Here is a 27,554-nt window from a genome sequence, read left to right as displayed (position 1 = left end):
TGTGTCTCTCCAGGATCGACCAACATCTTCACCCCCACCAGCCTGCTGGAGCAGCTCAAGGCCATGAACAAACCAGACGAGGAAGTTGCAAGCTAAGATCCTCCAATCACACCTCTCTCCTATTTCTCTTAACCCCGCCCCCTTCTTACCTCTGTACCCTTTCCCTGAAAACTACATTACCTGTGTATGCATCCTGCTTGAGAAGAATAAAGACATCTGAGATGATAAAAAATATATGTTGTATCAAAGAATAAAATAGTTGCAAGTATTCAAAGTTTTACAATGGATGCAACTAAATGAACTTATTTAAAAAAAGGTTTAAATATCAGAACAGAAGGCCATTTAAAACTGAAAGTACCAAAATGTAATATTGTATGCTACAAACCTGTGCAAAGGGTCCACATTTTCTCTTTGCTTTGGGTTTCCTCCCCTGTGAGTTTTATCGGAAGCTTGTTGAAGAGGGATGAGCAGTTTGAGAGGTCGTTGTTGTAAAATATATCATATCAGTCAACATGCAATATAAATATATTCGTCAGAGAGGAATCCCCCCCCCCCCCCCCCCCCCCGCCCATTTGAGATGTTTGTATTCAGTAGCATGCTTGGACTTGTGTGGACTGTTATGTGTTTGTATCCAATGTGGATGTTCTGGGAGCCGCAGAGTTAGCACTTAGCTTTTTCCTAAGATGTTGAGCGTGAATACTTCACTGAAAACATGTGTTTTGAGTATCTAAAAATACACACTTCGAAATGTATGGGTATCCAGTACTTGGCGTTCCATCCGTAAACTCAGCTGGCAGTTTATAAGGTTAAACTATAGCAATGTCAATGTATTGCAATATATCCAGATGTGTCAGTAAGGGTCAGTATGCGACTGCACCACAAGCTGCAGCCCACAAAATGACCTTTAAGCCGTTACTGCTCTAATATATGTATATATATATATATATATATTTATTTATGTGGGATTTAAATATATTATATCTTAGCTGAAGTTTATGCAATTAGCACTAGCAAGCACAGTAACCGCAGTTTGTTTTTCATGCTATTTTCACTTATTGGTCCAAATCAACGTCAATGTCCTTGACGTTGTCCCTGCAATCAGCAGTCTCTCTCCATTGTGGATTCATATAGAAATAAGTGCACACATCACTGAATATATTCATTCTAGCCAAGGAAATCACAATCTAACCTCCTGGCGCTGCCACATAGCTTGCAATATATATCTGGACACATTTTAGCGCTGTACATAAGGAAGAGGTGCGATACTCAAAACATAGACTTTCTTTAAAGTATTCCTTTTAAAGCGTTTGGTTTAGAAGACGTCGGATAGAGAGAGCTCTGTAAAAAGACCGAACCCCCCCCCCTCTGCCGAGACTGTATTTACTTGCCACAACCTTTTTCCTTTCTCCCAAAAATTCACGTTTTAATGTCAAAGGCCGATGCTTGCAGATATTTAAAGAATAATCTTAAAAAGGGCCAGTTGTATTTCAGTATTGTATCCTGTCAGATTACGTATTTTCATTGGTTAGTGATGTTTCATTGGGCCGTGCACTGAGTAGTGTTGTGCACGTTGCTGTTTTAGCGTCTCACTGTTGACTGGTGATATTCCTAACTGTGAAGTAGTGATACCTTTTCCTTTAAAAAAATGTCGATGTGAAGCCGCAGTGTTTGTGATGTGTTAGCTGTAGCTGTCAGTGGTTCAAAAAGAAGCTGTAAAACCCTCCGAGGGTGAATGGCTTTGCAAAAGAAATCCCTTAAATCCACTCTGTTCCCTTTTCTTTCCTCCCTCCCCTCTGTCCTGGCCAAACAAGTTGTAAATTGCACTATTATGCGTTTTCTGTGATGCAAACGCTTGACTTTGTGTTCATTTATTTTCTATTATTTTCTGTTGTATAGGATTTACTCTGTCAAATCAATTGATTTATATCAAATTATTTATCAGAGAAAAAATAATAGTGATGCATTAGTCTGTTCTAAAACTGTTTAACTTATTGGGATTGTATGTTTGCGAGTGTTGAAGCACAAACAATACTTCCATGTGTACCTAATATGTACGGCTGTCTAATAAATTGGCTTCCATTACATTGAAGACTCTAGTTTTTATTCTTGAAAAGGCAAAACAGTAAAGCACAGTAACACCGAACGTTACATTTCACCTTTTATTTGGCTCCTTAGGGATAGCTGCAAAGAGTTTACTGAAAATATAAAAAAAGGATTAGAAATTAGTACAAATCTGATTTCAATCACAATCACAGTTCGATGGTATATTCCAACCAAATACAGTCCATGAAAATAGTTTATATATTCTCTTTTGTATAAAACATACCTGCTTCTCTGGCTCATAAAGCTTCTTAGAAACTATTGTACAAAATGAATTCACACAGTTCAAAATGTGTATTCTACACAGACAACATAAAAGCGGACAAATGAGGGGGGGGGTCCAGCGTTACAGTGTGACAGGGCGGTCGACCACCTGGTCCATCGGGGTCTCTTGTTAGCCGTCTACAACAACAGTTGCATTAGGAGTGCATTTCATGTACGCGCAGCAGGCTAGTATTACAAGGGAAAACAAAGCTCACACGTAAACTCAAAATAACACTGATATCCTGAACTTACTTTTAGAATTACAAAAACTAGATTCACGTTATTATTAATAAACAGCATGATGAGTAAATAGCTCAAAGTGCTCCAGCAGGACAGCCAAGTATGTCCTTTCTATGAACTGTATGCCACAACATATTTGAAAAGGATTATGACGATTGCTGAAGGAAAGGAAATGCGCGTTTGGCCACCTGAGATTCAGAGGGATAGTTTGGATATGTTTAAATGGGGGGTTGTATGGGGTACTTCCCGTAGATCAGTTCGTTATGTGTGTATTAAATCATGTGCCAAAGTCACACACACAAACTAACCGTTGGAGGCAGCAGTAGACCCCTTGTGTTCTGTGAGGGGAACTCGCTGCATGGCGATGGCTTTCGTTCCCCATTGGAAAGCCTTTCTGAGAGCAAGGTACACTTCAACTGATATTTCTTTATTTTTAGGTCAAATAAGTTTTGCAGCTGCCCCGATCCACAGCACGAGATGACTTAGCGTCTGTGCTCGCACTCCAATTATTCTCAAAACTGGAGGTGTGCAATTACATTACATGTCATTTGTTAGACGCTTTTATCCAAAGCGACTTCAGTACTGTGGACAATCCCCACAGGGGCAATTTGGGTGAAGTGTCTTGCCCAGTGGGACTCGAACTTGCTATCCCCTGACTCGGAGTCCAGCACACTACCCACTGAGCCACAGCCTCCCAATTCATCCTCTACTGTCAGTAATCCACTGATCATAGACAAGTACCTCATAGTAGCCCATTTGAAAAGAATCAAATGCTGCCACGACTTACCCTTTTTAACCGTGCCGTAAACAAAGCTACAGTAACAGTTTTTTCTCCAAAGACAAGTTACAAAGAAGGATGTGAGGTGTTTAATTCAGCTGGTCCTGCACACGGTGATGTTCTGGGTTCACACTAGAGGCTGCAGGCCTTGGCGAGGAGCCTCTGGTAGTGCAGGCCGGACTTCAGAGAGCGGGCCATGTGTCCAGAGGTGTGTCTCATGCTCCGCGCTGCTCTGATGGCCCTCTCCAGAGAGCTGTCCACGCGGCGCTGCTTGTCCGCCGACCGGGAGCGCTTCCTCCTCGTCACCTCCCTGCGACCCCTGACCCCTGAGGACCTGCCTTGGCTGTTGCTAGGAGACACGTAGAGGGGCGATGACGAGTACAACCTAAAGACAGGGTGAGAATGAAAAGTGCCAGAATGTATTAAATATTACATTTTATCGTAGTTTGTGTACAAATACAACACATTGCTGTACTAGCAGGACATTACAGCATTATGCGCTGAAAGAATGATGACGACTTATCTTAACGTCACACAAATAAATGATTTAGCTACTATTTTTGTTATTAGATTTGTTATCTAAGAGCCTTCTCGAGCAGTTTAACCAACCATAGTTTGCTTTACGATCTGCAGCTGAGAGGAGCTCTTGGATTTGTCTGCGCTTTGAACATTATACTTCAGTTGGGCATTTTCCCTGCTACCGTCCAACTGAGTGTTTGAGGGACGTCCATTTCACTTCACACTATCTCTTTTAGTTTGTCAACTGCAGGGGAGGTGTTGCTCAAAGCTTTGTGTGTGTGTTGAGAGGGCAGGTCACCTACAGGAGGGGGGGTGGGCACACTGGCAGGCACTGCAGCAGAGCAGCAGCTGCAAAGTATCCGCCCCTCTGCGCTCTGTGGGGGGACTCGGCTGGTTGGCAGGTTGTGTGTGTGGGGGGGGCTGTGAACAACAGGCAGGGCAACACGTCATATTATTGAACTCATTTCATTTACTGCAAACAGAACAAATGCTGCTGATAGTAAATACAGTTAGAATTGACAAGTAATGGATTCCGTGTTCAGCCACACATGAGGGGGATTACGAGATGCCTGTTAACACCGCTCTGTTAGCACTGGTATGTCCAGCTCTGCTCACATCCTCTCACCTGGCTCCGTGCTGCCGTAGGGTGCATGGCGTCCACAGAGAGGACAGAGACGACAGCCAGAGGAGTGAGGCTGCTCTCTGTCGCCCCCAACTGGCACTGAGGAATACAACAAGCACGCATTAGTGAAGACAACCGCAGTATTGTTAAGAAATCAACTTTGTCTGAATACAAAGAAAATGTAGTAAGAAGAAACGCGTAGAAGGAAAGAAAACAAAAAGGATGAAAGGAGCCTCCTTACCTTCCGATCGCCCTCGGGGACCACGTGACAGACACTGGGGACAAAGAGGAGCCCACCCTCTGCCGTCAGGAACGTCTGCTGCTTCACACACTTGTGCAGACACACCAGGCTGCTGCCCTGCAACACACACACACACACACTCTCACCAGGCGGGTACACACAGTCTAATCTGGCAGATTTGCTTCTAAAATACACAAGTGACACTTGTTTTTACTAAATGTCTGTATTGACTTGAACAGAACAGCTATGAATGTTCAACTAGTCCTCTTTGTATGTATGTGTAGATAGATGGTTCTCACTGGGCTGTGTTCGGCTGCCGACAGTATGCGTGTGGGAGCGCTGGCTGTCTGGAGCTGCAGTGGATGTTTGAGTACACCTGGACACCAGAGGCTGAGGCGAGGCGCGCTCTGAACCTGTGGCTGGAAACAACATGACATGCATGACATCCCAATCTGCTCTTTGTTCTTAGATGGATGTGCTTATGTATGTATATAATCAAGCCTTACAGATGTTAGTTCTTGGTCTGTTCGAAGAAGGTGTTCTCTTCCTGGTTGTTCTCCGCAGTGTGAACTCCTCGTCCTCATCTACAGGCCGTGTGTTTATTCTCTCCCTGACATCACCCCGTCGCTCCCCTGGCCTAAGCAATGGGAGAACACCACATTTAGAACAAGATGACATCCAAGCAAAGCCATAGGTCAAAGCGTTAGCGTGCCTTGTTTTGAGCGTAAGCAGTGAAGTCCCTTCGCAGTCACAACAGGGAAATAGAAACCAACCTGATTGGAGTAGAGGTGTTGTGGTGAGCCGCTCTCACAGGATTCTTATTCCTCAGACAGCTATCTCGGCTCTCCCTCATTCGGCGCAGCTCCACCTGCAGCGTCTGGATTGCATCACTAAAACACACACACAAGCGAATACTTTTAAAATCACATTAAATAGTCTATGTGTAGTTTATGTAATTTTCACCCCCACACGTATCCAAGGCCAAACAGTAAGTGCTGCACTGTACAACTATTCCAGTTTACAGAGTCGGTATCTGTGCAGCTGTCAGTCTCCACACACACACACACACACACACACACACACACACACACACACACACACACACACACACACACACACACACACACACACACACACACACACACACACACACACACACACACACACACACACACACACACACACACACACACACACACACACACACACACACACACACACACACACACACACACACACACACACACACACACACACACACACACACACACACACACACACAGTTTGAAAATGACCATGCAGGACCACACCATGCAGGACACAACAGAGTACCTCCTAACCACATTCAATGGCAGCATGTTCTGTAATGAAATACATACATAATGTGATGACAGAGACACTAAGGATGCTGGGTAAATCTAACAGGAGTGAACTTATACATTTCAGAAAAATATCTGAACATTTTATTCTTCTTATTCGTCAAATCATTTGTCTGCAGGGAGACATAAACCTGGCCGTGTTTACGCAGCACGGCTATCGCCATGGCAGCTGCTGCTACACACACTCACTTGCAATTCTCAGCCTGACTGGAGCTCAGTGCACTGAGAGGATCGTCATGGTGACCCAGTGCACTAGCGAGGGAGAAGCTCGGGCTAGAGTTGATGGATTGTGTGAATCTGTGCTCAGACACAGTGGGAGCTGCAGGGACAGAGGACGACTGCAGGTTAGATACACAGACAAAGAAGAAAAGACAACAGTTAAACCATGGAATAAAAAGGACATGAGCAACAATCTCAGACAGTGGGCGAAACTTAGAGACTCACAGCTGTCACTCTCCGGTCCAAACTCACTGGTCCCACTGCCGGCTCTGGTTTGTCCCGTCAGAGGGACGCAGCGCTGTGGGGAGCAGGAGAGGATGCGTCTCCTCTGCTCCGTTCTGCTTCTGCTCGACCTGGTCCTGTTGGGCTCCTTCGCCGGTTGATTTAGCAGTGGGGGAACCGGAGATGGTGCTGGTACCAGGACCATCTGAGGAATCCTCTCCTGAGGCACTGGCACACTAGAGGAATATTCAAGACAGAACACACAAAATGCTTCATTAGCAATAGACTGTATCATATAATACATTAATAATAAGCAGCGAGAATAAGGGCCGTTAGAGTTGTAGGGTCGGCATCAGTATGCTGTGTGTAACGGGGTGGGAGTGGGGGATGGCACATGAGGTGTGACTTATGGTGCAGTTAAAGTGTGTGGAGGCACAGAATGTACCGGACGCCCTCACCTCTCGGAGGCCCTCTGGTGGACAGGACTGGCCACTGCAGCAGGAGTCAGACGGCTGCTCTCTGAACACACAAACCCACTGTCCGTCTCCGGGGAGATAATCCCATCCTGAGCAACACAACACAGAATGTTAAGCATCGTTTGACGATACACATTTTAGATGTCGATGTAATATTGTTTGTCTTAATCGACACATTTTCCTTGTGGAAGGTGGGGATTGGAAACGGGTTGTTGTGGCCAGGGAAAGGGACGTTTGGGGGCCGTCTGATAAGCGGTGGGAAATGGATGGATGGATTTGAGTTTTGCTGATGTCTACAGTAGTGATACTTAGCTTCTCGACAGACATTTAGTGATGTAAATGATCTTGTAAAGAAATGTTTGTGGATTTAATATTTTTAGTGTATGATCTTTATTTTTACCTGATTTACATGTGAACAGGAGAGCACTGTAAATCAATATCAGAATGTCTGCCTGCTCGCCACCTACCTTGACATTAATGTATGCCTCCTCTAACCATGCCATGGATGTAAGAACATGTTATTTCACCCCGTCAGATTTCAGAAGGAACTGACCTGAGAAAGCACTCTTCTGATCCCACTCAGGAGTTTGGAGTTCAGACTGCTCAGACTGCTCAGACTGCTGCTGGGGGACTCGCCCGCCTCTAGCGTTCTCCTGCTGCGGGGACGATGAGCGGGGGGTGTGGTGATGGAGGCGCTGCGGGGACGATGAGCGGAGGGTGTGGTGATGGAGGCGCTGCGGGGACGATGAGCGGAGGCTGTGGTGATGGAGGGGCTGCGGGGAGGATGAGTGGGGGGTGTGGTGATGGAGGGGCTGCGGGGAGGATGAGCGGAGGCTGTGGTGATGGAGGGGCTGCGGGGTGGATGAGCGGAGGGTGTGGTGATGGAGGCGCTGCGGGGACGATGAGCGGGGGGTGTGGTGATGGAGGCGCTGCGGGGACGATGAGCGGGGGGTGTGGTGATGGAGGCGCTGCGGGGACGATGAGCGGGGGGTGTGGTGATGGAGGCGCTGCGGGGACGATGAGCGGGGGGTGTGGTGATGGAGGCGCTGCGGGGACGATGAGCGGGGGGTGTGGTGATGGAGGCGCTGCGGGGAGGAGGGCTGGACCTGCTGCTCTGAGCTTCCTTAGTGCAGACAGGAGGAGAGCCCTGATGGTCCGATTTCCTGTCAACAGAGAGAGATTTAGTCCAGGTGAGCTAGTGGAACAAGCCTCTTACCATACCATATTTATTAATGTCTTTTTAATACATATTTAGAATTTCTTCAGTATAATTGTACTATTCCGAGATAAAAAATAATAACATTTAGACAGGAAAGTAAGCAAGTATTACTGTGCTGCTGATGTTTCCAGGTTTTCTTGACACTGTCTCTCCTCCTCCTCCTCTCTCCCAGGCTGCACGTCTCTCCTTAAGGCAGCAAAAAGGAGAGCTTCTTCCCTATGGCTGTGGTCTATACATCCGGAGAGCTCCCCTAAGCTTTGGAAACTAGACAGAGAGAGGAAAAATGTAACAACATTTAGATTAAAACTATTGTTTAAATCCTTCCACAATAAAGACACGTGACAAGTGAACAACTGAAAACACTTTCCACTCACTGATTCCTCAGCGGTGCCAAGTCTTGTTGAACATGTCTGTGTTTGCCGTTCTGAGGTTTGAGGTAGAGAGTTTCCTCCTCTTCATCATTCTCTTCACTCCCGGTGCTCACCTCCACCGCCTCTCCTGGATCAACCAGCACAGGCACAGCTGGGCTCTGGAAGGAGAGAGAGTTTACATACAATCTAATCTGGCTACAATTACATCCTTTCACGTCCTATCAGGAGTGTGTTCTCCATTAACAAAAAAGTCCAATTATGTGAAAGGGCAATACGTTGAAAGCTCCTTTTTGCTGAGTTCCATGAGTGCTTTTGAGACTGGGGGATGTCATTTCATGTAAAGGTCACCTATCATGCTATTTTTAGGCAATAGCATAGGTCTCAGATATATAAAAATATATAAAAAACATGTCTATGAAGTGTTTTGCTCAAAATACCAAACAGATCACCCATTCTAGCCATGCCTCATATCCATCTATTTCACTTCGTGTTTCAAAAGTGCTGATTTTGGGTATAAAGCTTTAAAAATAAATAAAAATGTATACAAAATAAAAAAGGAGGGGGCTGAGCTCATGCGGGACCCGGCAGCTACTGTCTAAACTAAATACTGCCGTGATGAAACGCCATATCATGGATTATCAAGGATTATTTCTGAAACCGTTTGGAGCTCAAAGGCATTCTCTCTTGCTGGTTATACCACAAGGTGAGTTCCTTTATATTTCCTGCTTCTTCACACACATGCTGAGTGGTCGCCGGCCAACTCCATCTATACATGTCCAACCATGAGCTCTATGAGCCCTTCCAATCTGGCTTCAGACAGCAACACAGCACTGAGACCGCCCTCATCAAGATCACCAACGATCTCCTCATTGCTGCTGACTCTGGCCGCCTCAGCATCCTCATCCTCCTGGACCTCTCTGCAGCATTTGACACCATCTCTCACAATATCCTCCTCACCCGCCTCTCAGACCTCCAAGGTATCACTGGCACAGCGCTGTCTTGGTTCACATCCTACCTCCATAACAGGAAACAGTTTGTCTCCATCAATGGCTCTAATTTACCCCCGGCCCCAGTCCACCACGGTGTACCCCAGGGCTCTGTGCTTGGCCCCCTCCTGTTCACCATTTACATGCTCCCCCTCGACCAGATCATCCGACATCATGGACTCAACTTCCACTGTTACGCTGATGATACCCAACTGTATCTCAGCACCACTCCATCCTCCCAGCTCCCCCCTCAGTCTCTCATCAACTGCCTGCATGACATCAAAGCATGGATGTCATGCAACTATCTCAAACTAAACAGCAGGAAAACAGAGCTCATGGTTGTGGCACCCAAGGCGCTGCTCCAGAAGGTTGGTGACTTCATCCTCGAGGTTGACGGCTACTCCATCTCCCCATCTCCTGAAGCCCGCAACCTGGGTGTCATCCTCGACTCCACCCTCTCCTTCCACTCCCACGTCAAGTCTGTGACCAAATCGGCCTTTTTCCATCTAAGGAACATTGCAAGACTCCGACCGTCACTCTCGGAGTCGGTTGCCGAAACCCTAGTCCATGCCTTTGTCACCTCCTGCTTGGACTACTGCAATGGTCTCCTGTTTGGGGTTCCCAACAAAACCCTGGACAGGCTCCAGTATGTCCAAAACTGTGCTGCTAGGGTACTCACACATACAAAGCCGTGGCAGCACATCACTCCCACCCTCATCCACCTCCACTGGTTGCCGGTCAAGTCCCGCATCACCTACAAAGTCCTCCTCTTTACCTACAAGTCCCTCCATGCCCATGCCCCCCAGTACCTATCGGACATCCTTCACCCACATGCCCCACCCCGGAACCTGCGGTCTTCAGACTCTGGCCTGCTTACCACCCCCCGCACCAACCTGCGAACCTTCGGGGACAGAGCCTTCAGCGTGGCAGCCCCCACCCTCTGGAACGCTCTCCCTGCGGAGATCCGCAACATCCCCACGCTTGACGCCTTCAAAAGGGCCCTCAAGACCCTTCTGTTCACCAAGGCCTTTGGCCCCTAATCTATTTGTTGTCTGACTGGTTGTCTGATTGCCTTTTGTTTTGTTATGTTTGTTTTGCCCTGTTCTTCCTTGTAAAGCGACCTTGGGTCCCATGAAAGGCGCTATATAAATCCAAGCTATTATTATTGTTATGCTCTGTGCAGTACAGGTTAGCTCTGAGTGTTAGCGATGCTAATGTAAACACCGACCATATTACATCCAAAACAGTCGGGCATTGTTTCTGATAGCAACTTTCTGTTAGGGCCGTGGGTCCACATTTCCTATATGACGTCATATCGGACGCAAATCTAGATCAGCTCCGTTGTAGCCCCGTTTTTAGAGATTTGGGTACGGAGGAAAAGAGAGAGGGTTTTATTTTCTGACGCTGCGTGAGTTACCCGACGCACCGGGGACACATTTATGTATAAAAGACATCAAAAAAAGTGCATTTTGCATGATAGGTCCCCTTTAACCCAGATTATAAACACAAGTGTAAATATCCAATTTAATATAATATTGAATCCGCACTAGGACCAGCTTTAGGGATACTATTTACAATTTCCAAAAATATCTATATGTTGTCAATTATATTTGGATTTATCAAATAATTGTTTATTCTATAAAATCTTTGGAAATAGCAAAAAAGCTCCACAACACATTTACAATATTAAAAGTATCTATTGTGTTTTTCAAGTGAAGCTTTTTACACGTCTGCCGTCATATTTTATAACCTTATCATCCTAAGAAAAATGCTAATCCTCCAACGATTTGAATAAAGTGATTCATGAAATAAAGATGTAATTGATATAACGTGTAAGGACTTGCACCCTGTTGTAGTGTTGTCACGATACCAACATTTTGGTTTCGATACCGATACCAAGTCAAGAATTGCGATTCCGATTCTTTTTCGATACTTTTCTTAAAAAAAGGGAAACGCGGAATATCGGCTTTAAAATTAGGAATAACAGATGATTTTAGCAGTCAGAACAACTAAAGCAGCAGTGTTACTAAGAACAGAAACGCCAAAGAGTCACATCTAATATAAATATATATAAAAGCATTTATTTTAATTGTGTAGCAGTGAGTTTAACATTTTGGCAGCACTGTTGAGCATTTTGAAAATGTATTTTCATGCCTCTGTGCAAGGCTTAGTCTTTCTATCTTTATAGCCACTGGTGTAAAGTAACTACATTCATACAGTAAACTCAAGTACTACTTGGGTACAATTTTGAGATACTTGTACTTTCAGTGTGAGAAAAAGTTTTTAGAGAGTACTTGTCCATGGACAAGTGAGTTTGGCAATTTACTTGTCCGAATACATTTTTCACTTGTCCAGAATTGACAAAAATTGGGGCCACTGAAATCTTCTTCTTCGTCATCGTATTTTTTACATTTTCCCACGGTTTTTACAACACCGCTCAACGTAAGTGAGCGGTAAGATTTTACTGCATCACACATAGGGTTGGGTATCGTCTGGATTTTAACGATTCCGGTTCTGCTTTTCGATTCCGGTTATTTTTGTTTCTCGATTCCGGTTCTTTGAGAGGGTAAAAATAAGTCCCATGACAAACTGGGAGACAAATATATTTATGAAAACATTAAGTCAAATCTGTATTCCTATTTACAAATCACTTCATACTGTTTAATTTCTTACGGTTATTGAATACAATTATATAAAAATAATCTCTGCATTGTTTAGTTAGTTCTAAGTGGTGCAGTTTGAGAATGTACAAAGACTCCAGCTCATTAAAAACTCTGCAGCTAGACTACTAACGAATACAAAAGGAGGGAACACATTAGTCCTGTCTTAGCTACTCTACACTGGCTTCCTGTAACTTTTAGAATTGATTTGAAGGTGCTTCTCCTCATATACAAAGCTCTAAATGGACAAGGACCCAGCTACATTGCTGACTCTCTAATGAACTACACACCTGCCAGAACACTGCGATTATCAGATGCAGGTCTATTAGAGGTCACCAGAAAGAGTCATAAGAAGATCGGTGATGCAGCCTTTGTAAACTACGCCCCAAAACTGTGGAACATGTTACCCAACAATATTAGGGAAGCCAATACATTAGGCATTTTTAAAAGGCTTAATCTCTTTACCAAAGCATTTTTACTGATTTTACACTATTATACTGCACTATTCTCTGTGATTGACATTGCACTATTTCTCTATGTTTTATTCCCCATGTTTTTATTTTTAATTATTTTATCCCACTTTATGCTTTGCTCTTGCTGCTTGTTTTACACTGATTTTATGTCTTATTTTTTACTGATGTAAAGCACATTGAACTGCAATCCCCTGTATGAAAGGTGCTATACAAATAAAGTTATTATTATTATTATATTTATAGCCTATCCTAGCGCATTTCTACAACTCAAAGACACTTGCACGCTTACACATGTCCTGCAATACACATGCTGGCAGCTGCCCAGCTACTCACTGTTTGTAAAAGTTAATAAATAGTATAAATAGCATTTTAATAATTTACTTTCTATACCCTGCTTCATAAACAATACTGACATCCCTGTGCTCCTCCGAGTCTGGGGGTCCAGGGATGTGAGGACAGCGCAAGGACACAGACAGGGAGGCTGCTTCCCTTCATAAAGGAAATGGTGGTCAATATTAACAACACAGGAGCTAAAACGCTTAATAACCTTCATTACGTGTTAGAGACAGAACATAAGAAAGTTTGACAAAGATGAGGCTGTTAAACGGGCTGCGGATCCGCTGTGTGTAGAGAGAGAGAGAGAGAGACGCTGAGCTGCACCGTGCAGCGATCAGCTGATACGGAGCATAGAGAGAGAGAGCTGCTGTCCGCGGGGCTCGGCCTTGCCTCCTGTCCTCACAACTCTTAATCACGGGACCGGAGAATTGTTATTTGTTCCTACTCGGAACCGAGTTTTGCTTCCCAACCCTGCCACTGTGCTACACTTCCCGCCCCGCTCCGCCCCGCCCCCGTCTAACTGTACAGAAAGCGGCGAGATGCATTTCCTTAGGAATCGACAAGCAGAACCGAAACTAACATTTCGAAACGAACAATGGCGGACACGGACAATTTGCGAATGAGTTCTGCCATTTGTAAACTGAATTTATCAATCATTTGTCAATAAATCGGGGCGAAAAACGTCACTTGTCCGCCGGACAAGTCAATTGAAAGATCTACTTGTCCGATATTGTAAACAACACGTCCCGGACGGTGGGACGTGTACTTTTTCGCACACTGACTTTATTTAAGTATTTCAATGTTACTTTTGCTACTTTGTACTTCTAATCCACTACAGTTCAGAAATAATGGTGTACTTTTCCTCCCCTACATGTATTTAATCCCTTTAGTTACTTCACAGATGTGGATGAATGATGTGAAATATAATCAAGTGTTGAATCAGACTTTAGTTCCACCTGGAGTAAATCCTCAAGCTACCCTTCAGTCTACAAAGTCATTCAAACTAGCTGCACATTTACCAGCTTTGAGAACACTTTCATGATCAATCATTATAAAACATATCATATATATTATTCTGAAATGGACCAATCTGCACAATGACTACTTTTACTGTCGCTACTTTAATACTTTTACTTGAGGAATATTTTTAATGCAGTACTTTTACTGTAACAGAGTATTCCTACACTCAGGTGCTTCTAGTACAAGACCTGAGCACTTCTACTTTTACTGTCGCTACTTTAACTGTATTTTGATGATAATACTTTTGTACTTTTACTGAGGAACATTTTGATTGCAGGATTGTTCCTACATTCTAGTACTTCTACTTTAACTCAAGTACAAGACCTGGGTACTTCTACTTTTACTCGAGTACAAGATATATATATATATATATATATATATATATATATATATATATATATATATATATATATACTTATACCACCGCCGTTAATAGCCTATGTAAAAAACTAATAGATAACGAAGGCTAAAGCTAACGTTAGCAGATAGTTATGCTAGTTTGCTAGTTAAATTTGCTCAACGATAATATTGCGACAGAAACACTGTTCAGTGCACATCACGCTCTGCCGCTCCGACAGGGAGCTCTGCTCTGAACCCCTGAACGGCCCGTTCACAGACTTCTGGCGTCTTTTTTGTCAACAAGCCGAGGCGCAGCGGCAGTTGCACTCCCACTTGCAGCCATGCTTCTCGTTTCTCACATGCTCTGGCAGCTAGCGCGTGGCCGCGTGCACGAGAGAGGGGAGGGACTTAGAACGTGCTTGAGAGGAGCGGGACTGCAGGCACGGCTGCAGTGCAGGGAGTGGAAGCAGAGCGCTGAACACACACGGCTCTTATTAAAACGGCGCTTTTTCACGGGAGTACTTTTCCCCGTCATTCTTAAAGTACCGATACGAATGAAACGGAGGAATCGTACCGTTTTTAACGGCAGGGTATCGCGGTACCTTTCAAGTATCGGTACACCGTGCAACACTACCCTGTTGTGCGTGACAAGCAGGAGAGCAAACGCCTTAAGACAGACATTTATTTTAGAAAGGATTAAGGTCAAAAACTATTTATGGACTTTACAACGGATACAAAAGTAAAAAAGGAAGTGTATGAATACAGAGAAAGCTGATGGTACCTGTGTGTGAGTTTCTTCCCCCTCAGAGGGGTCAGATGAGGGGGTGGGGTGAGGAGGTGGAGAGGGAGGAGCCTCACTGATTGGCTGCTCCCGTTGCATCCGCTCCACCAGCTCCTTCAGCTCGTCCATATGCAGCCCACACTGAAAGACCAGCCCCTCCAGCTCCCTGTCACACACATCATAAACACAACTGAGCGCACAGAGGTATGGAGGATACATTTAACCTGTGATGTTTTTATCTGCTGCTCTCACCGGTCACGGTCAAAGAAGCTGTTTTCTGCTCCTCGCTGTTGCAGGAGTTTGCAGTCATCCCTGGCTAACAGGTATCCCCTTTCCAAAGAGTCGAGCCCCTCAGCGAGCTGCGAGACCCCCTGGAGAAGAGCTTCATTAGAGGAAGGGGCTTTAAGAGGACATTCTTCCAAACGGTTTAAACTGTTAAAGTTCCTACCTTCTTCTGATCCAGAGGTTTGAGTCTTTTGCTCTTCAGGAGATGCTCAAAAGTCTGCATCTGAGTAAAAACGTTAATATTTTCATCACATCATCCAAGCTCTAGCGTCACTGTTGATCGTTTTAAAGGATCTCGTACCTGCTGGAGGAACTTGTCGGCCTGATAGTAGAGAATGCTGGCCAGCTGCTGTCCCACCTCAGGGTCTGGGCTTTCTGTGGAAGAACAAGCTGATGGACTTCCTGTTGACACACAGGTGCAGAGGGAAGAAGATAATGCAAGCTTTAGAGAACAAGGCAACATTCTAGCAGCTGGAGTAGAAGTCACTTCATGTTTCTGTGTTCACTTTGATGACAATGTAAACAGTGGTGGAAAAGGTACCTAAGTTAAAGTACCTACACTAAATTGTTAAAATACTCTGTTACAAGTTAGAGTCCCATTCAAAATCAGACTTAAATAAATGTACAAAAGTATTGGCATCAAAATATACTGAAGTACCAAAAGCCGGAAACATGTATATTAAATGTCTGAATTATAATTATTTATGCATTATTGTGTTCAAACAGCTGGTAAAGATGGTGCCTATCCAAATAACTGTGTGTGCTTCTGGATTTATTAACCTTTACTTGAATTATTATATATAATTCAAAGTGTATTTATTAGTTGATTTATATGTTGTTTTAGCTAATATTCTGAATCTGTAATGTAACGAGTAACTAAACACGTCAAGTTTTGACAAGGAGTTGAGTAAAAACTACAACATTGGCTTCCAAAGTGGAAGTATAAAATACGGAAATATCTCATCGTACGGAAATACATCAGTAGAGGGGTGACTCAGGTGGCTAAAGGGGAAGCTGAGTCATCCATTTTTTTTGATAAACGATATATGAAATGAAATGGAATAAGATTGTTGTACTCTGTTGTCCATTTGGATGGAGAGAGGCGGAGCTTATCTCTGCCCTCTGAGCCAGAGGGAAGTCCAGCACCATCATCTTTGAGGAGCCTTGGTTTGGTCCGGACTGCACCAAGTGGCCGGGCTTTGGGGGGTCGGAGAACAGGTTCACCTGGTGGAGAAGTAAAACAAGTCGAGTGGTATATTGGCACATCTATTACCCTGCATAGAGGAAACATTTGAAGACTTCCCCATTTTTAGACCAAGTGTCGCGATCAGGTGGTAAAATGTCCGGGGCACAAAGCTCCATTCACAACGAGCTCTAACCCACGAGTGATCAACATAACCCTTTGTTGATTTAGGGAGGAGGGGCTTTCTCTAAATGTCTGTTTTACAAGCCTACTCATTTAACACACATAACGGAATTGAATGGAACTCACAATGAATAGACGCCCCTCCCCTCTGAGCAATAAATCATGATGACCTCAAACCGACCTCAACAGTCCCTTTAAAACACATATTTTTTATAAGATAACAAGAATCATGTAAAGTATGGTTTCTTAAGCTACGTTTCTTGTAAACAGCACTAACACTAAAAGATGTACAAAACAATCTGAATAGATGTCGGTGCAAAGCCACCCCTCGATAGAGCCTGTGTCGTGTTATACTAGCAGAGGGGCAGATGGTGCTTCAGTGTGCTGGGGAAGGAGATGGAGGAGATGCAGAGGCCCCGGTTGGCTCTGTAATTGGTGCTGACTGTGCAGTTCCTACCCTAGCCTTCTTCTGTCTCTCCTACTCTCTCTCTGGCTCTGACTTACTCGCTGTCTGTGAGACGCTGAACATGCCTGCTCCTGCTCTCCTGGATCTATAAAGTCCTGTACCGTAGACAAATACATATAGGAATAAAAACAGACAACAAGAAATAAAGACATTAGCATATTTTACAACTTAAATCATATAATATTGTAGTTGTTGCTTGATTGTCTTAATGTGGCTTCTGTTGCACTGCTTGAATTTATATAGACAATTATGAGATTATTAATATGTATATCTTGATGCTGTCACTCTGGTTGTTCCTGTCCGAGGGAGAAGTTATTGTGACATTACACATTAAAAGGCACGGAATATAGTTGAGTAATGCTGTCATATTACATTGCTACACTAACACCCAAACAATACGTGAATGTAATTATCTATGGACTGTTTGCATCAATAGTCTGTCTGTTCAATCAACGGACAATGAAGGAGCTACACACAAAGGGAGGACAGCCATTGGCTAAGAGTCCCAAGAGGACCTTCTTATAACAGATCTTTTATTTATTTAGCCATGTCATGTGACCTTGGATATGTAGCATATGTGATGTGTGTCTATACATCTCTTAAGGTCTACTTACAAATGTATACAAATTAGTGCAATTATATGTATGTGCATATTGTCTATTGTTCTATATTGAATTCTTTAATGTAACATTTTCACTTACAGTAACCAATTTAATACCAGAACAGTCTCTTTTGTTACGATTATTGTTAATGTATTTAAATATCTTCTCGTAATTTGTTTTGAACTTATGTGGTGTTTTGTTATTACATTTGTTCACGCATGTATCCCTTGAATCTTTGAGAAAAGAATTGTTTTCTACAAAAGTTACTTCACATTTTCTTGCAGCCTTTGTTTAAACATAAACGGTATCAATGTATGATGTCTATCAGATTTGATATGAACAATGATCTTGTATTGTCAAAAGTTAAACAAACATTCAGATGCTTTCACCGCCGCCCCCTTCACAAAGCTATTGCTCACATTATGAGACAATAAAGTCAAATGTGTATTTTTGTTAAACTTGTATGTCTTCCACCTACAGTAGGACAATGTTTCCCTTGCATACTGTATCACCTTTATCCATCTCATGACTTAACGGTGCTATAGTGGTTTAAAGCTGAGGGAAGGAATACATCTGTAGGCCCCGATGCGCGGCCCTTTAGAACCCTGCACATACATAGTGATACATGACAGCCTGATTTCCAGATGAACTACCTTAGCTTCCAGACGCAGGCGGTCAATGGTGTTCTCCGCGTCGGCGTGCTTAGTCAGCAGTCTGTAGTAGTCCTCCTGCAGGGGGGAGGGGGGGAGGAAGGGAAGAGATGTAGTGTTACAGTAGGTCTTATTCATAAGACAAAGATGAACGGAGTAGATTAAAAATACTTCTTCACCCTGAGGCTGTTTTTCACCGTTTGGTCCCATTCATTCCAATAAAGCAGCTTACGATCATATTTCAGACCAAAGCGTGCGTCCAGCTTTGTGTCAGCAGTTTAGGGAAGAGCCTTTCCTGCGCACAGTCCCCGCTCCATGAAGCCATAGTTTCCCACTTTGGTGTGGAAGAACTTGCCTGGCCCGCTCTGACCTCAACCACACCCCACACTGATACACTGGACCCCCCATTGTGTCGTCACCACCTGACTGATCAGTGTTGGACTCACTGATGCTCTCGTGGCTGAACATGCAGCAGGTTCCAAAAACTGATCAGATGTTGTAGCAGCAGCTGTTTCAATATGATTGTAACAGTGGGGAACAATACCATGTGGGTTGTCACATACTTCCGTTTATGTAATTTACAAAACATTTAATAAAGTTGGGATGTTATCTTTGCAGTTACTCCTGCACTGCTTTGCCGACCAAATCTCTATCAAAAGTCGTTTTTAGTTAAGTGATCTGACAACTTCAAACATACAACTGCAAATAATCACCTGAATTTCCACTTGTTGGATATAAAATAGGGGGACTCTTTTTAACTGTAACAAGACTCAACAGGCTTTCCAAAAGATACGCTTTCTGTGTCTTACAAAACACGTGAAGCTAGCTAACCCTAACGGCCCGTCTACACTTCAGGCATCAACAAATCTTGAAGCTGGGCGTGTCTGAGACTTGGCGATTTCTCGCGCCCAAGGCGACCAACAACCAATCAGGAATCTCCCGCCCGCCCCCGGCATACAAAGCAATAGCAATGTTAAAACGAAGTAAACTGGATATAAAATCCCCAAACAGGCGAAAACCTACCAGTTTCACCCACTGTCTCTGCCACCTAATACGACCAGAGCCTCGCTCCTCCGGTTTGTATCCCGGTAAATAGTTCTGGTCGTAAAGAACCGGGTGATTTGCTACCGTAATTTCTCGTTTGGAATATGAGGAAAAGAACTGCGGTCTGGCTCTCCCAGCTTGCACGCGGTTTGATTGGCTAGCGCTTGTACTGGCGGGATTTGCATAAACGGGATTTGATTGGCTGATGCCAGCTTCGAAAGCATCAAAAGTTGAACATTGCTCAACTTTTGATGCTCACGATGCTTGCAAAGCCATGCTCCGCTCCCCACAATGCAGTTCGGCGAAGATTCTAAATCTTCTACATCACCCCATTCAAGTGAACGGGCGAAGCGTTGAAAGCATTTTTCGATGCCTGTAGTGTAGACGGGCGAAATAGACTATCTTTGAAAAGCTTTGTTTCAACTCAGGTTCAGGCAGCTATCGTAGCCTCTGACAGTACCTGCAGCTGGTCCAGCAGGTCGGAGGCCTGCAGGCGGGATCTGAAGTCCTGAGGCATGCTGGAGTTCAGGGCACTGCTGATTGGCTTGCAGGAGTCTGGTGAGGCAGGAGATGTATTGTGGGAGTTCAGCAGGACTTCTTTCACGATGTCAGCGGGGGATTTGAACATGAAGGGGGACCCAGGGGACGAGGACTCTCTCTTGAAACAGCGTGTACTCTTAGGGGGGGTGTAACCATCTTTTGGGAAAAAGACCCTGGGCTCCACGTTGGAGAAGTCTGGTATGCGATAACTCAGAGGCCCTTTTCTGGAAATACAAATATAAATCACGGTGAGTGCATCATGATGGGTAAAAAGCTGCAGCCTTACGTGTGGTAGAACAATGTGTCACCTGGACTCGTTCACTTCAGCAGCATTACTCCTGGGTCTGGGTATCCTCGACTCTCCGTCAGGACTGGCTGTTTTCTGTTTGAACTTTAAGGACTTGGCTGTGCCGAGGGATCGAGTTTGTGGATATGTTGCTTCAGGAGATGGCTGCCTCAACTTCCTTGGTGAGGGACTTGGTTGTTTATCAGACTTATCTTGTCCCTTTGAGGGCAATTTACTAACTCGACTGCGATGATTTGAGGTTCCTTCATCAGCGAACATGTCTGCCGGCTGAAGAGAAGCCCTGGGCTTTACCTCAGGGCAGCGAGTACTGGACTCAGGGCTTCGGTGGCTACGGTGTGATTCTGGAAGACTTTCAGCGGCGCTGTTGTCTGGTAAGGTTTCAGTGTCAATGCCCTGAGCAGCAGCCATTTCCTCAGGGGTGAAGTGGAGAAGGTGGGGGAAGGAGAGCGCTGTGAGAGGGGAGGCAGGCGGGGATATTCTGCGGTGGTGAGTGGAGACTCTGACAGGTTCCCTCTCTGACAGGTCAGCACCACAGTATGGCTGAGAGTTGGTCTTCTCAATTTCTTCTTCAGAAAAGCCATGGGTAGTTCCACGCTCTCTTCTGTGTTGATCGTTTTCTCTCTTCCTGTCACTCCTCTCCCCTGCTACCTCTCCATCTGTCTCCTGCGTGTATCTGTCCCACTCAGAGACACACTCTGTCCCCGGCTCTTCTTTCCTCTGCCCGACCTTTCCAGCCAACTGTTGTGCTTCAAAGCTCTCAATCAAGTCCTCATCTGCCAAACACATGGAGTTATGGAGAAAGGTGAGGACAGGTTTCAACACAGGGAAGGCATAAATCATCTCCCACCAGATAGGGGTCAAGCTCGCCTAGCTTTGAAGGACTCTCGTAAGTGTGTTTGCAAGATATACGTTCAAGTTGAAGAGGGTAAACTGGTATTGCCCAATAACTATGTCCACATTGACATGAACTCGCTGTACATTTCAAAAACTGTTAAAACCCCCATCCACACAAAGACCGGCTTTGCTTAGCGGTATTTGACCTTGAGGTAGAGATGGAAAAATAGATAGCAGTGATGATAAACTTAGGTTTGTGTACGATAATGGTATTATAGCCAATAAACAGCCAATAATACAAAAGCCAAATGGCGACATGAGGACATCAGCTTCGGCTGTAAGACATGTTGGAGTCTGATCAATTCAGCATAATGTATTGGTAGAGTGATGTGGACTCATGGCAGCCTTGAGAAGTCCTATCCTAGTTTTTTTTCGTATATCTTTTGATTAAAACTTAGGAAAAAACGTGTATGCTTTTAGCAACATGCGTTTCTCGTGCAGCTACTTAAAGTCTTAGTTTAGATTTAATGAGCTAAAATAATGAGCAGTATATTCCTTTGGGTGCATTTTTACCAGATCTAGAATACATCAAAGGAAAGACTCACATGATGACAGAGTTTTGTCCTCTTCTGATTCGGTGTGGGACAGATGTTCACTCAGGTTGTTGCTCAGCTCCTCAGGCGTCTCCCTCTCATGCCCACTAGGGTCTTCCTCCTCTGGGGTGAGGGGTCCACGGGAGTTTGAATGACTATCTGAGTCCACCAACCCTGCATCCTCCAGTGCTTCAGACAGTCCGATGATGCCATTGTCGTCCATCTGGCTGTCAAAGTCGTCGTTTTTCTCCGTCTGTTCTTCATCCTCACCATCCCAGTCTTCCTCATATATCACAGAGCTGGTGGGCGAGCTGGGGGCCGGGGCAGGGGTCCAGCAAATCACCCCTGCTTTGGTATTATTTATTCTCTCCATTGTCCTCAGCTCTGACCTCAGACGGTCTTAGCCTGGCACTGTAGCGTCCTTCATCCTTTCTTGCTGATCTGTGAGGAACACGTTCAAAGCCATGACTGCAGAAGGTCATCGATTACAGGTCATGTCAGAAAAGTGGTTACAATCCAGAGGTCGAGCTTTCAGTCAGTCTGCAGTCTTAAGGAAGGGGGGGGTGTCTTTGAATGCAGTTCCTGAAAAACAAAATGGTACTCTCAGTTTAGTATGTTTAACTTATTACATCACAGGGTGGTCACATCCTGATATAATACTGCACGTACAAACCACTCTCTGCATGGGCTTATGCTTACAGCTTTACACGATGGAAGAAAGCACTTTGAAAGTACCTTAACTAAATATTTCCAGGCTTTTGTCATCACTTCTTGTTACTATATGAATGTATGTTTTGATCGTGATTATGTAATGCTTAGCTCCGGTCCAGTCTACGTACGGTGTCAGACCCCAGAAGTGGTGAGGTTGTTGTCATTTCAAATGTAAGCATATTCCAAACCTTGACTGTTAAAATTAAGCAATTTTCTAACTTTGATTAGCTTATCATACATTTAATAACAAGTTGCAGCACTACAATTAGGAATTATTTCAGGTATGCATAATACATATTATGCCCAAAGCAAGTACAACTGTATTAGAATGTTTCAGGCGTACGTACAGTTCATGTGGGTTATTTATTTCATTATGCACTTGCCGTGGTGTCACAGTTCAGTCACAGTATGACACATTGTGTCTGACATCCTACGCAGCACTCAAAGATTAGGATCCAAAGTGACATTAAGTCATTGCTTACCTTATTACCCCTCCTTAAATCCTGTGCTGTCAGGTTGCACAACTCAGCCTTTACAGTAAACATACACACATCCTACATCTAATGGAGATTGGATTAGACTGTTAGTCCCCCAAGAACTGGCCTAGAGATGCAACGGTCACTATGGCAACCACACAACACGAGCTGTGCTTTCCAGCATCTGGGATACAGCTATCTTAACATAAGTCCCAGAGCCTCACACCAACATGTATACTTAAATCCTCTTAAAACACATTTTCAAAAGTACATTAAGTCCATCTCTATAAAACATTTAATAAAGGGACTTTAGAGTGTAACAGCACCATTTCTACATCATGTATTTATCCTTTTATATATTTTTTTATAATTGTTATTATATTTGTTTGGCCTTTATTAGAGATACCGTGTTGAAAGGGGGGACACTGCCTGAAATGTCCATGGGCTCACGAGACGAACCCCTGTACTTGGCAGTGGATACCGATACGGGCACTGACCTATCTGGCATCCCCTTTTATAGATTTTAAAAACACCTTTTTCCTGCGTACGTGCACATATTTTAACTTTTTTAAAAGATGGATAAAAAACCATCAGATATACATTCAGGATATTACATTTTTAGAAGCAGTATCGGCAGCAGGCACATACAAAACCCGACCACATACCAGGTCACAGACCCTTAGAAGCGTCATTACCAAAAAAACTAAACACGAAATGCTAAATCGAACTACTATAAAGAATCTCTCACATCGGACTTTAAGAATCCCAAGCAATTTTGGACTAAAATAAAATCTATTTTAAATAAATCAGGTAAACATTCTATTAATAGAATAAGAACTGCTGATACAATAATTCATGACCCATTATCCATTGCCCAAATATTTAATCAGCATTTCGCTAATGTATGTTCCACACTACTATCTGTCGACTGGTATTTCTAATAGTAACTCATTCTGCAACAGTTCTTTTTACTTTAAGAAGATTCTACCACACGAAGTTCATAATGCTATCACAGAATTAAAAGTGGACGGCAGTGCAGGACTCGATGGTATAGAAAACAGCTTCATAAAACTGGCGTCCCATATTCTCATGTACCCACTTGCTGATTTGTTAACCTGTCTTTGTCCACCTGTGAGTTGCCGACTATTTGGAAATGTGCACGCAACAAATCATCAAGTTCGACATTCTGTTCAGATGTATTTCTCTGTCCCCTCTGCAAAAGACTTGATTGGCAGAAGAGCGTTCATGTTTAAAGCCCCAACTGACTGGAATACTTGACCTGCTGCTATTAGATCTCTTGCATCATTGGGTTTATTTAAACATGCATGTTATCTCACGTTCAGCTGGTCTGCACTTGTTATAACTGATAGTGATGAAAGTGATTTGCTCGACTGTCTCAAAGTGTAATGATTGTGTGCATTGCTTGAATTTCACTTAACAGACTGTGGTTTGTCTTGTGTGTCTTGTTTAGCTTTTTGTTTATGTATGTCTGTAAGTTGTTGTTATTGTCGAGACCCCTTGACAACGAGATGGTGCATCTCAAGGGGTTTATCCCAATGAATACAAATGTCTATATTATCCGGAAATATTGCTGTGAACTTAAAGCAAGGAAATAAGAGCACATTGTGTAGCACTCAGACTGTCATTGAGAGAAGTGGTCACCGTGCGTCTTTGTCTTCATCGACAATATCCCAGATTACTGCAAGAAGATCATCAGCCTGATGCTTCTTACAGTCTCACACACACACACACACACACACACACACACACACACACACACACACACACACACACACACACACACACACACACACACACACACACACACACACACACACACACACACACACACACACACACACACACACACACACACACACACACACACACACACACACACACACACACACACACACACACACACACACACCTGAGCATATTCACAGCACGTACAGAAGAGAACAGACGAAATATCCTCCATCAAAGACCTTCTAAGTTTTCCATAGATATTTGATTTGTGATCTTCTCTTTAGTAAGAATAAAGCAAAGAAACATCTCACCTGTTGCTCTGCTCCCTGCTCATTCCGGGGGGAACTAAGGGTTTATCTAAGGGTTTATCTCAGCCACCAGATGGGGGGAACTAAGCTGCTCTAAAGCCCTTAGAGGGGGCTTCACGGTTACCTCCAGGAAAGAGGCTAGCTCGGCTCAGACAGAGAGGCAGGCTGTCAGGCCAGCTAAGGTTGGACAGGTGGGTGAAAGTATTGAAATAAAGAGAGAGAGAGAGAGAGAGAGAGAGAGAGAGAGAGAGAGAGAGAGAGAGAGAGAGAGAGAGAGAGAGAGAGAAAGAGAGAGAAAACAACGACAGAAAGAGAGCGGGAGGATCTCTGGCTCGACTGTCATTCCCAGTGCCACGAAGCTGTCGTAAAACAGACACTACCTGAATATTCCCCGGATGACACGGGGACTCTGAGCAGAGTGGAGCTGCTCCACAGCCTGTGTGTGTCCTGCTCACTAATACATGACAGATAATCTCCTTCCTCACAAGACTCAGTGTGCGGCCGAGCAGTGCCTGAATGAAACTGCTCAACTACTTAAAATCATCCAGGAATCATTAGTTGATTGATAAACTCCTGAAATGTTATCATTATATGAAATGTTATCTTAAATAATACTCAGTTAATCATTTAACTTATTCATTGGGGGAATTTCTAAACATTTTCTAGTCTCAGAATTAAAATGTGAGGATTAGCTTAGTGTTTTTTTTACTTAATTTTACTGAGAATTGAATTTTTTTACAATTTCCTTCTGATTTATAGACTGAACGTTAATTTGCAAATAAATAATGTTTTGTCTATAAATGTATTAAATCAATTATAAAAACATGTTAACCGACATGTATTAAGCTGCTAATTAAAGGCCTTGATTTAGAAATAATTAACCCTAACCTTTAAAAGTAAAATGTTAAAGCTGAATTAGCAATTTAATTACGATTCCCATTCTTTTTCTAAAAGCAAAGTCCTTTTCGTCCTTTTCGTCCACATCAAGCAGTTCATTAAATACCATTTACTCATCATTGCTTTTATATTTCACTATTGTTTACTGGATTTTTTACATTTATTGAATTTTTGTTGTGTTTTACAAGACTAAGCTCTTATACAGCTGATTTGTGTAAAGGGGAAGAAGAAAGAAGATGGTGGCGGTATTGAATACAAGTATTTGATACCTATATGAGTGATACATAAGATAAACAAATATCGCTGAGTGGGAAACACCTGTTGGCTCTGCTCTGAAGGTCATTCTGTAATCATTTTTCACACAGTGATAATAACTTTTCTCTAGTTGCTTGCTGGTGAGAAAATATCCATCAGATGAAACCTGTATTTTACCACCAAGTTGGAATTGATTAAAACATCTGATTCCTGCACAGAGTAAACATGTCCTCATGTCTTGACACAGAGGGGTCTCCAACACTGAAGCCCTCACAGTGTTTCAGGTCCACAGTTTCAGACAGACTGAAGCAACACATCAACACAAGTAGCCCTGCTGCTGCAGAAAGACTGCTCAAGAACCAGTCAGGCTGGAACACAGAGCATCAATTTTTTTCACTTTTGCAGACTATGCCCACAGAGAAATAAAAACAACACTGTTTTAGACTGAAATAAACTTTGATAACACTTTCATCAACATTGCAAACGTACCTCATACCGCGGAGGGACACATTGGCTTCAGAAGGCAGAGCACAGCAACGGGGGTCGGTTGCCTTGAACACCGCAAAACTTCCGAGAGGACCCACCCCCGTGTCACTATGGTACCACACCACAACAAACCCCCACCCACAGAAACAGCTTACCGAGGTTTCTTCAACTCCTAAACCTTCGTTAAACTTTAGCAACGTTGTTGTCTAAATTCAACTGTAACGGAGTAACGTAAAGTGTAACTAAGCGACGTAACAGTCAGTGCCAGTTTCAAAAGTTCGTTATCGTTACCATTGTTTACTCTTGACTTAACGTTAAAACAAACGTAAATAACCCGCATTCAGACGCATTTCTACCTCGTATTGTTGGTACCTTAATTCTGAAGGGGCCACATTAATTAATGTCTCCAAACAAAGCCTGGGTTTCTGATATTTAAGAGGGTAATTATCAGTCTTGTGTAGTATGGCACTGATTTAGCTGATTTAGTATTCACCCATGTGAAAACATTATGGGAATATTCCCGTCCTGAGTTTAGTATTTCAGGCATGTTTAACGTTCTAATCAACCTCGTAAAATGATTCCTCTATTCAAGTTGTATTCCTGACTTTACCGTAAACTTTTCTAGCCTTAATCTGAACAATATTATTTAATTTGTGGAGTTTATTGTGGAACATGTTGCCTGCCAAGCAAAGATCGGGAGCGAAATAAACTCCTTAACAGAATCAAAAATACTGACTGAT

At 43.6% G+C, this 27,554-nt stretch overlaps 2 protein-coding genes across 3 annotated transcripts in view; one reads left to right on the top strand and one right to left on the bottom strand.

Moving 5' to 3' along the window:
• stxbp1a (syntaxin binding protein 1a) overlaps window positions 1–2,089 on the top strand; it is a 28,657-nt gene extending 26,568 nt beyond the window's left edge. The window contains exon 19 of one of the 2 annotated variants that reach the window (XM_034096029.2): window positions 14–2,089. In XM_034096029.2, the coding sequence (XP_033951920.1) occupies window positions 14–96 (83 nt within the window). In that variant the 3' untranslated portion in view covers window positions 97–2,089. The remainder of the gene's footprint in view (window positions 1–13) is intronic. The other variant, XM_034096028.2, reaches the window with a different exon arrangement.
• akna (AT-hook transcription factor) lies at window positions 2,086–27,263 on the bottom strand. The gene is made up of 24 exons (XM_034096026.2): window positions 26,818–27,263; window positions 21,945–22,514; window positions 20,507–21,278; window positions 20,119–20,422; window positions 18,618–18,692; window positions 17,401–17,457; window positions 16,607–16,754; window positions 15,832–15,932; window positions 15,694–15,753; window positions 15,498–15,616; window positions 15,246–15,411; window positions 8,654–8,808; window positions 8,391–8,543; window positions 7,614–8,223; window positions 7,043–7,149; window positions 6,588–6,820; window positions 6,333–6,462; window positions 5,538–5,654; window positions 5,271–5,401; window positions 5,064–5,183; window positions 4,765–4,881; window positions 4,527–4,622; window positions 4,204–4,321; window positions 2,086–3,767 (listed from the first exon to the last, which is right to left on the bottom strand). Exons 2-24 carry the CDS (start codon window positions 22,303–22,305, stop codon window positions 3,515–3,517), a joined length of 4,503 nt encoding a protein of 1,500 aa, XP_033951917.1. The 5' UTR covers window positions 22,306–22,514; window positions 26,818–27,263; the 3' UTR covers window positions 2,086–3,514.
• Window positions 27,264–27,554: the final 291 nt, after the last annotated feature.

This window comes from Pseudochaenichthys georgianus, chromosome 12, assembly GCF_902827115.2.
Source record: "Pseudochaenichthys georgianus chromosome 12, fPseGeo1.2, whole genome shotgun sequence".
NCBI classification, from domain to species: domain Eukaryota; kingdom Metazoa; phylum Chordata; class Actinopteri; order Perciformes; family Channichthyidae; genus Pseudochaenichthys; species Pseudochaenichthys georgianus.
This window is presented reverse-complemented; position numbering and strand designations above follow the sequence as displayed.

Bases quoted from the DNA above. Each gene is read 5' to 3' on its own strand.
- akna (XM_034096026.2), bottom strand. From the start codon at position 22,305: ATGGAGAGAATAAATAATACCAAAGCAGGGGTGATTTGCTGGACCCCT. The intron at 21,279-21,944 runs GTGAGTCTTTCC...TGTGTTTGGCAG, and splicing joins GGACAAAACTCTGTCATCAT to ATGAGGACTTGATTGAGAGC. The intron at 3,768-4,203 runs GTAGGTGACCTG...CCCTGTCTTTAG, and splicing joins GTGTGCCCACCCCCCCTCCT to GTTGTACTCGTCATCGCCCC.